The sequence below is a fragment of the Pseudochaenichthys georgianus genome, unplaced genomic scaffold (genome assembly GCF_902827115.2).
Source record: "Pseudochaenichthys georgianus unplaced genomic scaffold, fPseGeo1.2 scaffold_548_arrow_ctg1, whole genome shotgun sequence".
NCBI classification, from domain to species: Eukaryota; Metazoa; Chordata; class Actinopteri; order Perciformes; family Channichthyidae; genus Pseudochaenichthys; species Pseudochaenichthys georgianus.
Genome location: NW_027263109.1, coordinates 84,969 through 102,715, shown reverse-complemented (window position 1 = coordinate 102,715; position 17,747 = coordinate 84,969). Strand labels below are relative to the sequence as shown.

Here is a 17,747-nt window from a genome sequence, read left to right as displayed (position 1 = left end):
CTCGGAGCGCGTTCTCTCCGCCATCTCCCACGTGTGTGTGTTGCTGCATGTTGCAGCTGCCCGTGTGTAAACTGCCCCGCCCCCTCGCAAGCAGGCGGGGGAGAGAAAGATCGAAAATACATCACAGACGCATTTGTTTGCCTTTTTGCATATTAGAAACGAGTTGGCGACACTGAGACTGCGATATAATGTCTATGTAGCAATACTACATGACATATATTTTTTAAATGTCTCCAGTACCGATACAAAGACCAATAAAGTTAGAGCTTAACGGGGCGTAAAACACACGTGATGACGTCACCAACGAATCGACGACTGAATTAGTTGGCAACTAATTTGGTAATCGATTTTAATCGATTAAGTCGATTAGTTGTTGCACCCCTAGGTGCATAGCGACCTATTTTAAGAACACTATAATAACATTACAAAAAATAAGAAGAAAGATAGCAAAATAGAAAATAAAGCAGTAATTTACATTGAAATAGAATGCAATAAAATAGAAAATATGTGCAGTAAGCAAACCAGATATCGTCTGGTAATAGTATGATAAACCGTAATGAATATGTTTTGGCTTCTTCTCTGTATTCCTAGAAGTGGTTCCCTGTCTCACAGCCCGGATCAGAGAACCCGGGCCTCCCATTGGTCGGCTCCTCGCAGGACCCCGCCCATCCCGAGGGGAAGGCTGAATCCGATTGGAGGATCCAAGTATTCAGGCCCCGCCTACCAACACCTTCAGGAAGTGGACTCTTCTGAGCGGGAGGCTGAGGCGCAGAGAGGGTGAGGGAACGTCCTGAAGGATCGATTACAATGTGTTTAATTGTGCCAGTTTTTAATGTTTTATAATAGTTTATTTTATTTGCATTTAAGTACCACATCCTTTACTCAAGTAGAAGTACAGATAGGCCTACTCGTGTTTAAAAATACTCTGGTAAAAGTAGAAGTAGGCTACTAACTAAACTTCTTTACTCCAGTAAAAGTAAAGCGGCTTCAAAATGTACTTAAAGTACCCATAAGTATTTGTACTCCACTACTTCCCACTTCTATGGACTGGTTAATGTTGAAACTGTGTTCAAGCTGCCCACTTGGCCAGGTGGCTGTTAACAAAGATATTTGAATCTCAATGAGACTTCTACCTGGTTAAAGGAGATATATATTCAACTTGAAAGTATTGACACAGCTTCATCATAAAAATAGAAATCTAGTTTTGACGAATAGTCCGCTGAAGCTTACTGTGTTTGCCGGCTCTTGCAATGCAGACAGACCAAGACTGGTTTAGATGGAATTACAGCTTAAGAATCAAGAACATTTTAAAGGTTTTATCCCGTCTTTCTTCCCTTTGCTGTACATCCTCCATGTGCTGAGTCATTTCAATGAAAGCCACTAACTGAAAAATGCAGTGGACAGAGCTTTGGATTTCATTTCAGGAGTGGATATTTCAAAGGCATTGCTGTGATTGTCTTTTAACAACAAAAAAATATCTATATAGTGCTTTATTCCTCTCTTTTTTCCAACCTTCTTTAATCCCCAAGCCCCCATCGCTTAGTTTCCAATCTGCTGAGCGAAGATAAAAACAAGGTCACGTTATGTAGTGGTCTGCAGCGCAGTGGCACGAGTTCAGAGGAACTGCTTCTCGTGCTTTTTAAGGACACGATGCGCATCCAGATTCTTCTCTCTCGTCAGACATCGTGTCAAGCCTGAGATAAATCATGACTCTCGGCTTTTCAATGCAAAAGTCCCCGTTTAAATCTTGCCATCTAAATATTGATCAGTGTGAGCGATTGTCTTCATTGTTGGTGTGTTGTGAGTCCGTTTTTTGTACCCACCTGGACTAGAAAGCCTCTCTTCAGGCGCTCAGGTCCCGGCGGTCCTGGCTGAAGATAAAGCTCCACATGACCTACATGCATACTAATAGAAAGAGGACGAGCAGGAAGCTATGGCTGGGCAAAAAAAGAAAGAAACTCCCACATACTATAGAGTCAGAATGCTAGACGTGTTTATAGGCATTTAGTGGATTCAGTGGTTTGCACACGGAGGCCGAATCCGATTCCCTTTCAGCCTCAGTCTTATTAAGGTTACACTAGATATGCAGGACATTAATACATAAACAACGTTGTGTTGTGTAAAGATATAGTAGCGGCTGAGGAGTAACCACCCTCCGTTTTCTTCAAACACTGTTAGCCATTTCTTTGCCCTGTTAGCACCGTTAGCTGGTTCGCTTCACAATGTTGACAGCCATCTAAAGTCAGTCCCTCTTTTCTGTGTTTAGGCCACTTGAGCGTGTTAAGTGTGCATCTCCTCAACGGAAGAGCTCTTCTCAAGCTTCCCAAGTGTCCTCTGGTCGCCCAAGTGTCCATATGATCCGAGTGCTCACAGGTCAGGTGTCCTCCAGACTGGCCTGCTGCCTTTGGTTTAACCCGACTGCTTTCTGGTCAGTCCAAGCGCTTTCTGGTCAACAAAAATATCTTCTAGTCAGGTTCAGGATCCTTTGGTTGGACCCAGAGGTCGCCTTAACCGAATATTTTCCATCAATGACGGATATTTTCTAACAATGACGGAAAAATCTGAAAGCAGTCATTTTGACGGATTAGAACACAACTCGGAACAGCGCCAACATGTCCACCAGCGGCCCACATTATATCACATCCTTAGAGGCCAGGTCGACTGAGGGCGATCTACTGTAGTCTGTAACTATTATGTAGTCAGTCACACCCCTGTCCAGTTGGTGGCGAGTGTGTGTATATTAAGTAGCTATTGTCTAGTCTTGTTTTTGACCTCGTTGTTTAACCGGCTTTAGCAACCGCAAAATGTCACGGCAGCTGATCGTCCGAAGCTTTTGTAATAAGCCCAGTGATTGTGATGATGTGGATAAACGAGGTGAAAGAGGGATTGATGCGGTGGGCGATGGAGGACAAGCCAGTAAGACTAAAACTGACAGCGTTCAGCCAGCGGCAGAGAGGCGAGCAAGTGGCAAGGAGTTGAAGCGGGAGTACCGGGTTCAGTGGGAGCCAGAGTTTAGTGGCTGAGGGGGGAGATGGCAGAATGTTCTGCGACATCTGTAGAGAAGATGAGTAACGGATTTGTCCGAGGGGGCACGGCGATGCAGAGATCAGCGTTCAGGCGACAGCAGGTCCATTGAGTTGTTCTTGTAAATGTTTTGTTCATATTCTGATTGTAATCGTCTCATTTAAAACGATGGCATGGTTCATATTCGCCTGTTGAGGCCCAGTGGTCGAGGTGTTGTTAGCGGCCCCTGCCCCCTCTGCTGTCTGTCAGGAACAAATAAATCCTTCATGTTCGTGTTGGCATGGAAAGTGACCACACGGTCGGTGTGTTCATCTTTCTGTTTCTCCATGTCCTTAGAAGCTCTGTATGAATCATTAAAACATGAATGAATGAACATTTGCTGCTCAGTACCCAAACATAAATATTAAATATGTCTCATCTCATCATTAAAACATGAACAATAAAATGACGGATAATAACGGATTATGACGGAAATTGTACGATCGGACAACGAAAAAGTCAAACGCAACCACTGGTTGGACCAGGTATGTTTTACTAGGACGTGTCCTTACTTTTGGTCAAATGGTGTTGTTCTCTGGTCATCAAAGTTACTCTCTGGTCAACCAACATGTCTTCTGATAGAAGAGTCCTCAGCTGCCCAAATGCTGCCATACAGTGTATTCGCATTTCATAGCACATCGTAACAATCCCCCTTTTTATAAAATAAAGCATTCATGAACAGCTGCTGCACATTTTAGCTGATGACAAACAAATGGAGAGGTTTTGCTAAATGGCAAGAGGTCATGCCCCTTTTAAAAAGTCCCTTGCACACCTACTCACTAGTCAGTCACTAATGCACGACTTCAGGATCCTTTGGTTGGACCAGAAATGTTTTACTTGGCCATGACTGGTCCATATGTCCTCTGGTCAAATAGCGTTGTTCTCCGGTCAATGGAAGTCACTCTCTGGGGAGCCAACATGTCACTGGAGTGTCCTTTGCTGCCCAAATGCTGCCATACACTGTGTTTGCATGTCATAGCACAGAATAAAAATTGATAAAAGGAATTCATGAACAGCTGCTGCACATTTTAGCTCATGACGAACACATGGAGAGGTTTTGCTAAATGGCAAGAGTTCATGCTCCTTTTAAAAAGTCCCTGCACACCTACCCACTCGTTCCCTAATGCACGATTTCACATAGCGGCAGATAAACAGGCGGACTCCCTCTCACAAAGCATGGTAGACTGAGTTGCCATGGTGATACTGTACTTGGCCATGACTGCATAGCAAGTGAGGGAGAGCTGCAGAGAGACGGAGAGAAATGGAGAAAACGGAGAGAGACGAGCAGTTTGAATCCATTCTGACACAGAAGGAAAGTGTTAGTAACTATAGTAAGAGAAGAAAGAAACGGCGGCAGTGAAAGGAAGTGATAGAGCAGTGTGCAGATAGCACATGACAGTTAGAAAACGGCTTTAAAAGAAAGGTCGGCCCGCTCTATTCGCTGCCTGTTAGAGAAGCCTCGAGTTATCTCAACAAAATGGCTGACAGGGAGACAGAATGTCCTGTGTTGTTTCTTCTATTTTAAGATAAAGCTGTCTCCAAAATGGCTGATGGAGGCACAGCACGCATTTCTGTATTTTTCCTCCACAGTATTTCTACAGAAACATACATTTTCTCCCTCGCTCGTTTTTGCGATACCGGGCAGCCTTCAGTAAGACGGGGAAACAACTGAAACGTTGGCTTTAATTGAATGTGTCAACAAATCTCACATAACTGTGTTGTTAGTTGAGTCAATAATATTAAAGTGGACCTATCATGCTATATTTGAAACATATATTGTAGGGCCAAACCAATATAAAACAAAATACCAAACAGATCATGCAAGTTAGCCATGCCTCATTTCGCTCTATTTGCTCTTTTCCAGCCCTGTTTTTGCAGGGGCTGATTCTGCTTTTGTGGCAGACTACAGCGCCACCTACAGGCCTGGCATATGTACTACAGCGCCACCTACAGGCCTGGCATATGTACTACAGCGCCACCTACAGACCTGGCATATGTACTACAGCGCCACCTACAGGCCTGGCATATGTACTACAGCGCCACCTACAGGCCTGGCATATGTACTACAGCGCCACCTACAGGCCTGGCATATGTACTACAGCGCCACCTACAGGCCTGGCATATGTACTACAGCGCCACATACAGGCCTGGCATATGTACTACAGCACCACCTACAGGCCTGGCATATGTACTACAGCGCCACCTACAGGCCTGGCATATGTACTACAGCACCACCTACAGGCCTGGCATATGTACTACAGCGCCACCTACAGGCCTGGCATATGTACTACAGCGCCACCTACAGGCCTGGCATATGTACTACAGCGCCACCTACAGGCCTGGCATATGTACTACAGCGCCACCTACAGGCCTGGCATATGTACTACAGTGCCACCTACAGGCCTGGCATATGTACTACAGCTGCCACCTACAGGCCTGGCATATGTACTACAGCGCCACCTACAGGCCTGTCATATGTACTACAGCGCCACCTACAGACCTGGCATATGTACTACAGCGCCACCTACAGGCCTGGCATATGTACTACAGCGCCACCTACAGGCCTGGCATATGTACTACAGCGCCACCTACAGGCCTGGCATATGTACTACAGCGCCACCTACAGGCACCACCTACAGGCCTGGCATATGTACTACAGCGCCACCTACAGGCCTGGCATATGTACTACAGTGCCACCTTACATGCCTGGCATATGTACTACAGCGCCACCTACAGGCCTGGCATATGTACTACATCGTCTCTAGCGCTTTCGAGCGGTCACTCATTCCCCTGATAGGTTGGGAGTTGCCCGTATAGGCGGAGCACCCCTTTTCTGACGTCAGAACAATTCAAATAATAATCAGATCCGTTGTTCCCCGTTTTTAGAGATTTGGGTACGGGGGAAAAGAGAGGGTTGTGTTTTCTGACACACCGGGGACACATCTTCATGTATGAAAGACGTACAAAAGTGCATTTTGCATGATAGGTCCCCTTTAAGTTGAATGTAGGCGTACATGTCAATATGTATGTGTAGGTCTGTCTAATCCAAAAATGTATATATCAACAGGTAGCAATAAGCTTAACTCCAACAACAATACGTCTCAGGAAAGTTTGGTTGACTCTTTACTTAACAAACAAAATATATCGGTACAAAGAAATATTTTCAAAGGTCAAAAAACGATATTGCTCCGTGATTCTTTTCTCTTCAAATTACAAGCAGCTGCGGTTACAACGGCTGGTTTAAATAAATGATATAATAATAGTAATAACAAAGAATTACAATGTTCAGATATATCTACACACATAATATATCAAATTATACATTTTAACATATGGCTCCTGTATAAACGAGTCTCTGGAACATGTTGCTGCATCAAGACTTCACTCGGCAGCGAACAGATGAGATGTATTGATACGCTTTCAGAAGGATTGATGAACAGGGCTGTTAACACTTGTGCTTGGAATGAGCTCCTGTAAACAGCAGCAACTTATCTCACCTCACTTGCACACACTCTGTGTGTAAAACCCCTCCCCGTCGCTCCGGGGTTTATATTTGAACTGTGCTTCATAGATGTGTGCAATCTGATTGTGTTTCAACCGAGCGGCAAACTCGGTTTGGTTAGGCCTTATTAGGCCCGGCTCACTTTATGCTGCGCTGCCATTACAGTTTAGGAACTGGGGTAGTTGCTATAGTAACGCAGTGTAGGCGGAGCCGTGACTTCATCTTCAATGAGAGCCCCAGAAAAACAACACAGCCGTTAGCTGTTAGCCCTCAGAGCTCACAGCTCCTCATATCTGTTCAGAAACTAGACAGAAGTTAAACAAGTCCAAACCACAGACTGTCTGTGTCATGGTGAATACAGTCGCTGGTTTATTTATGTCTGTAGGCCGTTGCTGTGAGTGTGGACGGTCGGAGCATATATAACGTTAGCTTAGCCGATCTCCATTCAGAAAACACGCATTTTAAAAGGTGTTTCTCTGCCGTCTGTCTGCAGACTTGTCAAAGCGTTAATTCATGGTTTTTACTAACCGGTATCAGTGTGTTGTTACTTCGGCATCATTTAGAAACGTGTATTACAATTTAATCACGGTCAAATATGTTCATCTTGTTGTAGTTGTAGCTCCCTTGCCAGCGATTCTCTCTCTAGTTTAGCATACTCAGCCCGACTCCGCCTGGTTGTTCCTGGCCCGAGAACCACGATTTAGTCGGGCCAGAAAAAAGGTGAAAAAGTCGCCCCGGGCCAAAACTAGGCCAAGTGGAAGTGCAACCAAAAACAGGCCCCGCACGGCTCGGCACGCTTAAAGCGATATTATATATACAGTCTATGGTTTCAACGCATCAAAAAAGATATTTGTCTGTGAATGTTATCTCGGGAATTAGCACCCTCGCATCATCTTCTCTTATCGCTGCCGGGATCCTTCTCTGTGGTCAAGCTAAATCTCCACTGTGGGGTTTTTTTGGCGAGGAAAACAATAACTGCGGCGATAAAAGGACGAAGTGATTTCCTTTGAGTCACCAGGAAAACCCCACCTTCTCCGCCCATTGCTATTGATGGAGCGCGAGATGAGGTGTTACAAGGGTGTTTGTCATGGCAGAAAAAGATAGCCTTTGTGGAGGATTATGAGATATTACGCAAAGATAATGAGAATGCAGCTGGATCGAGACTCTGATAACACCGAAGGGCACGGTCAGTCTTCGAAAGAGAGAGATTATGTCTGGGCTCAGTGAAGTTATGTCAGGATACAGATCAGAGACTCGACCGAAATACAGACGACACGCCATCAGAGGGAAACGCTGACAGAACGAGACGTGGCAAAAAGTAGCTGGAACAACATCAGGGACTTTAAAAGGTGATGAGCCTCTGTACATGATCAGCTAAGGGGCGGGACATCTCTAAGGGGTTGACCAATCACAACAGAGCCGGCCAGCTAACCAATCAGAGCAGACAGAGGGTGAAAAGAGGTGCTGCAGCACAGGCAGTATGAGAAGAATAAAGAGCTTTTTGAACATTAAAGCGTGGAGACATGTAGAGACACTACATACTGATATACACCTGAACATCAGCAGGAGAGGACTCTTTAAAGTAGAGACACTACATACGGATATACACCTGAACATCAGCAGGAGAGGACTCTTTAAAGTAGAGGCACTACATACTGATATACACCTGAACATCAGCAGGAGAGGACTCTTTAAAGTAGAGACACTACATACTGATATACACCTGAACATCAGCAGGAGAGGACTCTTTAAAGTAGAGACACTACATACGGATATACACCTGAACATCAGCAGGAGAGGACTCTTTAAAGTAGAGACACTACATACTGATATACACCTGAACATCAGCAGGAGAGGACTCTTTAAAGTAGAGACACTACATACGGATATACACCTGAACATCAGCAGGAGAGGACTCTTTAAAGTAGAGACACTACATACTGATATACACCTGAACATCAGCAGGAGAGGACTCTTTAAAGTAGAGACACTACATACTGATATACACCTGAACATCAGCAGGAGAGGACTCTTTAAAGTAGAGACACTACATACTGATATACACCTGGACATCAGCAGGAGAGGACTCTTTAAAGTAGAGACACTACATACTGATATACACCTGAACATCAGCAGGAGAGGACTCTTTAAAGTAGAGACACTACATACTGATATACACCTGAACATCAGCAGGAGAGGACTCTTTAAAGTAGAGACACTACATACGGATATACACCTGAACATCAGCAGGAGAGGACTCTTTAAAGTAGAGACACTACATACTGATATACACCTGAACATCAGCAGGAGAGGACTCTTTAAAGTAGAGACACTACATACTGATATACACCTGAATATCAGCAGGAGAGGACTCTTTAAAGTAGAGACACTACATACTGATATACACCTGAACATCAGCAGGAGAGGACTCTTTAAAGTAGAGACACTACATACTGATATACACCTGAACATCAGCAGGAGAGGACTCTTTAAAGTAGAGACACTACATACTGATATACACCTGAACATCAGCGGGAGAGGACTCTTTAAAGTAGAGACACTACATACTGATATACACCTGAACATCAGCGGGAGAGGACTCTTTAAAGTAGAGACACTACATACTGATATACACCTGAACATCAGCGGGAGAGGACTCTTTAAAGTACAGACACTACATACTGATATACACCTGAACATCAGCAGGAGAGGACTCTTTAAAGTAGAGACACTACACACTGATATACACCTGAACATCAGCGGGAGAGGACTCTTTAAAGTAGAGACACTACATACTGATATACACCTGAACATCAGCGGGAGAGGACTCTTTAAAGTAGAGACACTACATACTGATATACACCTGAACATCAGAAGGAGAGGACTCTTTAAAGTAGAGACACTACACACTGATATACACCTGAAAATCAGCGGGAGAGGACTCTTTAAAGTAGAGACACTACATACTGATATACACCTGAACATCAGCGGGAGAGGACTCTTTAAAGTAGAGACACTACATACTGATATACACCTGAACATCAGCAGGAGAGGACTCTTTAAAGTAGAGACACTACACACTGATATACACCTGAACATCAGCAGAAGAGGACTCTTTAAAGTAGAGACACTACATACTGATATACACCTGGACATCAGCAGGAGAGGACTCTTTAAAGTAGAGACACTACATACTGATATACACCTGGACATCAGCAGGAGAGGACTCTTTAAAGTAGAGACACTACATACTGATATACACCTGGACATCAGCAGGAGAGGACTCTTTAAAGTAGAGACACTACATACTGATATACACCTGAACATCAGCAGGAGAGGACTCTTTAAAGTAGAGACACTACATACTGATATACACCTGAACATCAGCAGGAGAGGACTCTTTAAAGTAGAGACACTACATACTGATATACACCTGAACATCAGCAGGAGAGGACTCTTTAAAGTAGAGACACTACATACTGATATACACCTGAACATCAGCAGGAGAGGACTCTTTAAAGTAGAGACACTACATACTGATATACACCTGAACATCAGCAGGAGAGGACTCTTTAAAGTAGAGACACTACATACTGATATACACCTGAACATCAGCAGGAGAGGACTCTTTAAAGTAGAGACACTACATACTGATATACACCTGAACATCAGCAGGAGAGGACTCTTTAAAGTAGAGGCACTACATACTGATATACACCTGAACATCAGCAGGAGAGGACTCTTTAAAGTAGAGGCACTACATACTGATATACACCTGACCATCAGCAGGAGAGGACTCTTTAAAGTAGAGACACTACATACTGATATACACCTGAACATCAGCAGGAGAGGACTCTTTAAAGTAGAGACACTACATACTGATATACACCTGAACATCAGCAGGAGAGGACTCTTTAAAGTAGAGACACTACATACTGATACACAGATGACACTAAAAGGGAAAGAAGACGGACTCAATTGAAAGGATTCACAAATAGGTTGGAAAAAAATGATTTCCAGACAAATCAAATGACCCATAACTGGAACTAAAAAGCAGAAATTAAAAGATCGAAATGACATCAAGCGATAACTTAATTTGTCCTTGACTGAATCTGAACGGAATTAAACTTACATGAACATTCTTCATTAAATCAATAATATAAAACGTAAACTCTCGGTAACCTCTTCGCGTGTGTGCGAGTGTGCATGGACTCAGATATAAAGAGATGAAAGAAAGATGTCACGGCCCATCTTCCCCCTCTGCGAGATGGCAAAGGGCGTAGATCTGTCCCTCGGTGTATTCTGCAGCGTGGGAGTCAAATAAAAGGCGATTTAGTAGAAACTGCACTCAAAGACAAAATGACTTCTGGGTGAAGTGAGGACGTTTTCTCCTTTAAACCCTTAAGTGGTGTTCTGGTCAAAGTGACCTGTTTTAACTGTAAAAAATAAGAGAAAAGTGAAACAAGGGTGTTCTGTAAAACCTGAAACTTCACGGCCTTTTTATCTGTAAAGAAACATGATGTAATGCTTTGTTCTTTTACCTGCTAGATTTGATCAGAGTTAGATAAGACAGACTTCATCAATCCCAAAATGAAATAAGTATTTGTAAAAAGTTGGCAAATTAAATACCCAAATTTGTGAAAGTATATTTACTTTAAAAAATAAGAAATGCATTCAATATTTGTTTTACTTTTTTGATTAGAGTCGGATATTCTTTATTCATCCCAAATTGGGAAATTCATTTGGCAAGTATATCTACTTTAAAAGATTGGAAGTACATTTAAATGAATAAAGCATATTCTGAATCTAATTGAATGAAGAAGTAAAAAACATTACAAATACTAAGAGACCACCACCTCACATTTATGTCCTTTTGACAATGAAAATCTGTTTTAACTTTTAAACGTGTATGAAAAGATTGTTTGATATCAAAATTCCCAAAAATAAGCATGAATATGGAAATCTTTATTATAGTGGATTATTTTTGTGTAAATAAGAACTATAATACAAAATACATGTGTTACATTTGATCTAGCAGAAAGCATTTGCTATCAAGAATGATATATGTACCTGCAGGTCCGCTCAACTCTGACTACTTTTAAATCCAGCAAGAAGACTTTTCTTTTTGCCCCTGCTTTTAATCGAACTATTCACATCTTAAACTGCACTGTAACTTTTATCCATGTACTTTTTCTTTTAATGTTTCTTTTATTAGCTTTTCTTTTTAAAGACTGATTTTAAATGCCATTTTCTTAATGTCTTTCATTTTTTGTAAAGCACTTTGAATTGCCTTGTGTTGAAAGGTGCTATAAATAAACTTGCCTTGCATCTAAAATGTTGGGAATTGGTATCAAAACAATATTTGTAATAGATTTGTATGCTTTTTAAACAAGGGTAAATTCTCAATTATCTTCTTTTTTTCTGTGTCCCTTCATTCCCCAGCCCCTTCTTCCCGAGATGTCAGACGCAGGGTGATCCTCGATGTGTCGACCCCAGAACAGATGCTTTCCTTCATATGCAAACGCCTCCTGTTTCCTTTGAGACATCCTCGCCATCTTCTTTGAGCGTGGAAGTGCGTTCAGGTGCAATCGATCCTAATCCTTACACCCGAAGTCTACGTAAACCCGGACGTCGTCATAGCAACTCCCCGCCTCCTCCGTTTCGCTCCTGCTCCATCCCCATCATCCCCTCCGTCCAATATCACCACGACAACGAGGCGTCTTGTATGCAAACCAGCGTCTCCTCGGCAACCAGGACCATGTCTTCAGGAAAAGGAAAGGAAGCAAGGAGAGAGAAAACGGCAGCATATGTTGTTGCGTTGTCTTCTACTTCCTGCTCCTCTGCTATTGGTCAAGAGCGGGATGAAGTGGCGCTGCTATTGGAGGAGGCTCAGGAGCAGCTCAGGAAGTTGGTGTTGGCAAACAGGAAGCAGGAAGTGGAGGCCAGAGAAACTGTTTGCTTCCTGAACCTTAATGGAGGAAGTGTCGGGGCGCTGAGCTGCAACGGACCAACGCAAACACAGCTGCTCACCCCCAGCCTATCACACAGAGACCTGGGCCAAATCAGCCAATGAGAGGACTCCATTTAGGACTTTCACTTTGACAGTGTTTGACAGACTATTGTGTTCTGTAGGACACCGAATTGAAAAAAAACAACATGTAATATCATGGAAAATGTGCTGGTGATATGCATTCTGTACGGATGGAACACTGACCGCCTTTACACTGACTCACAGTATGGAAGAAAAAAATATTTACATGCATTTATTTACAAAAACAAGAGAAACACTTAGGCAAAAAGAAACCAAATAGTCTGTCAACTCCATGGTGTTTTTAACTGTAAAAAGAATATATAAATATATATATAAATATATATGGATATAAATATATGGAATTCAAAAAGTGACCAAGTACAAAGTTGAAGAACACAGGAATGATGTAACTTTTGTTTTCTTCTCCTTCTCCCTGTTTTTGTATGAACTCAAGTCACGTGTTTGGGTTTCGGCTCTCGAGAAAGAGAAAGACTTCGTTATCGCCGCACGATTCTGTGAGCCTGTACAGAATCCAATATGGCCGACAAGGAAGGAGCTTCTTCACCGATTTACCTTTTGAAAAACTTGTCTACCCAGCCAAGAATACACTTAAAGGATTTACACACAAAAAATTCCACGGCCGTGAGGTTTGTGTGTGTGTGTGTGCGTGCGTGCGTGTGCGTGCGTGCTGAAATGCAGCAAGAGAAGAAGAAAAAACCTGGAAGCTTCTACAGTTGGTCAGATTTGGGAGATTGTTAAAGACAGCTTACATGGACGCTGACTCCCTATTGGTCGAACCAATCTAGATTACTTTAGTTTTTTTTACAAATGGTATTTTCACACAGACACGCACACACACTCACTTGTGCATTCATTGTTGGACGGTCAGAGGAAGGACATAAAGAAAGTGGAACTAATCTGACATTTTGTTTGTTTTTCCATTTTCGGTTATCAATGAACAATGCTGCTTTGGGGCTGAAGGGAGGGAGAACACATGGTTTTGGGTATTGAAACAAATAAATGTCTCTATGTTGTATCCTATGAATTGGAAGCTTTTGAATCTCTGTATTAACTTACAGCCAAACGTTTCTGGTGACAAAAAGTAAAAAATGGTTGCAATTCTGGTAAAGATTTTTCAAAATAACAGTTGTTTCAGTTGTTTGCTTCAAATACATTTATGACTCCCTCAAAGCAACATGCATGTACATCAGTCTGGTTCACTTCACTTATTTGTTGGCCTTTTCACGCATGGTGTAAACTGGCTTCGTACCAGTATTCACCAATATATCTATCTAAGGTAGTACCCTCTCTTCACCACGCTGCCTGGAGAAACCAATGACGAATAATGTTTTAAAACATGGTTTCATTTCAAAATGCCGTTCTATACATACACTAAAGTAATGCTGCGTTCACACGGGACGCCATGCGAATATTCGCTTCGCTCTAATCGCTCGAGTTTCACCGCGGCTGCCAGCTGTGTTTACTCGCATCATTCAAACAAGACGCGCTGGCTCGATGACTACAACAAAATGAACATATTTTACCGTGATTAAATTGTAATACACAATTTAGTACAATTTCTAAATGATGCCGACGTAACAACATACTGATACCGGTTAGTAAAAACCATGAATTAATGCTTTGACAAGTCTGCAGACAGACGGCAGAGAAACACCTTTTAAAATGCGCGTTTTCTGAATGGAGATCGGCTAAGCTAACGTTATATATGCTCCGACCGTCCTCACTCACAACAACGGCCGACAGACATAAATAAAGCAGCGACTGTATCCTCCATGACACAGACAGTCTGTGGTTTGAACTTGTTTAACTTCTGTCTAGTTTCTGAACAGATATGCGGAGCTGTGAGCTCTGAGTGCTAACAGCTAACGGCTGATGTTTTCTGGTTGAACGTTAGTGACGGCAGGCTGAGATCCTCACCGCTGATTGGCTTCCGCGAGAACGCGTCACGTGAATTTGACGCTCGAGTTGAAAAAATTGAACTCTCGCGTTTGACGCGGCCCCCTTCAATAGCCTCAATCACGTGATTCGCGCCGCGTCCACCGCTTCATGCGCGCCGTCGGAGCGAATTCGCGTCTGATCGCGTCTCTGCATTGACTTTACATGTAATCGCGCCGCCCCCAAACGTCGCATCGCGGTGTGAACGTAGCATTAGTGTTTCCATCCATACAACTCTGTGATTGATGTCAAAACCCATATGGGACAGGATTTAAGTTCATTAGTAACTCTTGAATGAAAGTCAAATACTAACGGGGGTTCCTACTGAGGGTGAAGGATACGTACGGTGGACGACGGGGACACACGTGCTACAACGACCAAAAACACTTCGAAATACTGAGCATATGTTAAAACACAAATGTGCCAAAACACATGCATGCAAAGAGCCTGTTTCATAATTGTATTTGTCAATCATTTGAAATTAGGTTAGCTATGTTAGCTAGCTAGTTTATAGCACGAAGGAATCAATGTGATGACATCGTGTAAATAAGCCAATAAAACGTACATTTTAGGGCAGTTTGTCGGCCACCGAAGATACCGATGATAATATTCTTTTAAAATAGACACCGAGGAAGGAAACAATCAAGGACTTGGTCCGCCAAAGTCCTTGCAACTAAATGTAAACATTTCAGATACATTTCACTATTTGATTTGGGAAAACAAGCCAACCGTATCGTATAAGCGAAGTGTGAAAAATAACCAACATTCAGTTTAATGCCATCGCAAAAGTGTCAGGTGGCTTGCATCGTAAACATTTACTCTTGGATTCTGCTTCAGAAATACTATGTTATAGAGCTCTCTTGTGGTTTTGATAAGAACTATATCTTTCAGAACACCTCAAGCAGCCCTTTTCCGAACGTTGTGAATGTGGCGTCTTAAAAAACGTACTTTTTAAACCATCTTTTTCTCTACGGTTCAGAACGGTCTGATTCAATAACGCAACACTCTGGATATATAAAGTACCTGCAAAATCAATCCTTCACACCGGCTGATCCTTGGGAAGAAGCGCCTGAATGGCAAGGCTACATCTTATTCAACACACACACACACACACACACACACACTAGCATATATAAATCTGTCTTTCTTCCTTATTTTATTTTTATTAAAGATTTAGTTTGCCATTGTGCAATTCAGCCCCCAAAGGCTCTCTCTATATCAAATTGTTCGACCGCAACAGCTTTGGTTATTTGATACTGATGTCCTTGATTGCATTATGTCCTCACAGGAACACACACAGGTGACATATGGAGGGTTGTTGTGCGTCTGTACACACACACAGTGCAGACAACAATGTGTGTCTTTGACCAACTGTAATCAGGCTATGAGCTTTTCAACAGATAAAAGTCTGCAAGCGTCGCCTGGATTTGTTTTGTTATCTGAGATGATCCGGCAATATTTATCCACGTCATGTTTCATCGGAGCCTCTCGCACAATTTCACTTTTTTCAATTAGTATGAGGTATTACTTCAAGGCGACGGCATGTACTCCTGTACATCTGGGCATCGGAAATTAATCCGTAGAAGAGAGAAAACCGAGTTCAGGGCTGCTTTCCATTCTCAGCCTCTGTTCAGATTGGCTTCACATGTGTCAGTGATTGAGCATTGCATGACTTCACATCCTGCTGGTTTAACATGACCAGAAGTGTTGGAAGAATAATGAGAGTGAACACTTATAGGAAAAGTTCTCTTTTTATTAGAGACGGATTCAGAAAGCTTTCTTTCTTACAGTCAAACTTGTATTTTCTGTTTTTGGTTTTTATTTAAATCCAGAATCAAACCTGAACCGGGCAATAAACACATCCAGGGGAAATAGGGTTTTAAAATAGGCAAACCCTCCCCAGTTTAATCATGTTGTGTTGTTCACTAAAGCATTTCCACTGCTTAATTGCATCCCTGTATTTGTCTCTGTGTCTAAGTCTGACTGTTTAGCAAGAGGGCTTTGATTATCATAAACCAGAGACGAGTGTCGGCTTGCAGACGGAAGTATAACAATTTCTGGCTTCAAATAAATAAATCTGGCTTAAACAGTTTGAATTGATCTGCGAACAGGAGTGAGTGTGTGTGTGTGTGTGTGTGTGTGTGTGTGTGTGTGTGTGTGTGTGTGTGTGTGTGTGTGTGTGTGTGTGTGTGTGTGTGTGTGTGTGTGTGTGTGTGTGTGTGTGTGTGTGTGTGTGTGTGTGTGTGTGTGTGTGTGTGTGTGTGTGTGTGTGTGTGTGTGTGTTAGCATGCATGTTCTACTCGTTTATGCATGTTTTAGTGTCAACGTGTCACCTGCTGAATGGCCTCCTCTATTCACAGAAGTCAGCAGCGCGGCACGGATACACATCCAGATAACCAACTTCAATGAAAAGCAAAAATGTTCTGCTTTGGAAATTGGGTTTGAACTGAATGATGCATTTATATGGAAAGAAATACAAAAGTGTACCTTGCACAGCAGCCGAATTCTCTGAGAAATCACACGAAAATATCAAAAGATCCCACATATATCCACGATGTAATGTCCGAGGAACCACAGTGAAACCAACCAATCATCGTCCTTTGAAGAGCAAATGGCAGCTAGGGCCGTGGTTCAGGTGACGGGACACAAAGAGACGACTGTTTGAAACAGAGATGGCTCCGAAAAAGGTGAGTACTGGTGCATTAATGTGTCCTAAACCCACGGGAAAGACGGAGCATTTTACCACGTCTGGTTCCCTTGTCTCGAAGTAGCTGGTGATTTGAAAGTAATAATAATAATAATCCTTATATTTATTATAGCACTCTCAAAGCGCTTTACAAATACACATTACACATACAGATCATACATGTAATGGTCACCTACTAAAGTGTAAGGGTTACGGTCAGAAAAGACTCCACTCGCGAATGGAGAATGTAAGTGTATGTGTCAGTAAAAGGCGGTTGCTAAGAAGTGACAAAATAAACGACTAAATGCCATGGCGACATGATGTTTGCTTCAAAGTCCCAGAGTGGAGATTATCATGCTGAAAAAAACATGTAAGTATCATAAATGTGTGTTGGCCACAAAGCTTATATTCCGCAATATACCAAAATCCTACGGGGAAATCCAACTGCTTTTTGTCAAAGGACCCGTTGTGATTCTTACTTCCGGCCAACAAAAAAACGTCATCACTAC

General features: G+C 42.6%; 1 protein-coding gene across 1 annotated transcript in view; it reads left to right on the top strand.

The window, feature by feature from the left end:
- Positions 1-13,703, top strand: part of LOC117443160 (pro-neuregulin-3, membrane-bound isoform-like) — a gene marked incomplete at its 5' end in the record, with an annotated part of 62,536 nt that extends 48,833 nt beyond the window's left edge. The window contains 2 exons of the mRNA XM_034079110.1: positions 592-777; positions 12,008-13,703. Of these exons, the coding sequence (XP_033935001.1) occupies positions 592-777; positions 12,008-12,638 (817 nt within the window). The remainder of the gene's footprint in view (positions 1-591; positions 778-12,007) is intronic.
- Between the last annotated feature and the right edge of the window lie 4,044 nt (positions 13,704-17,747).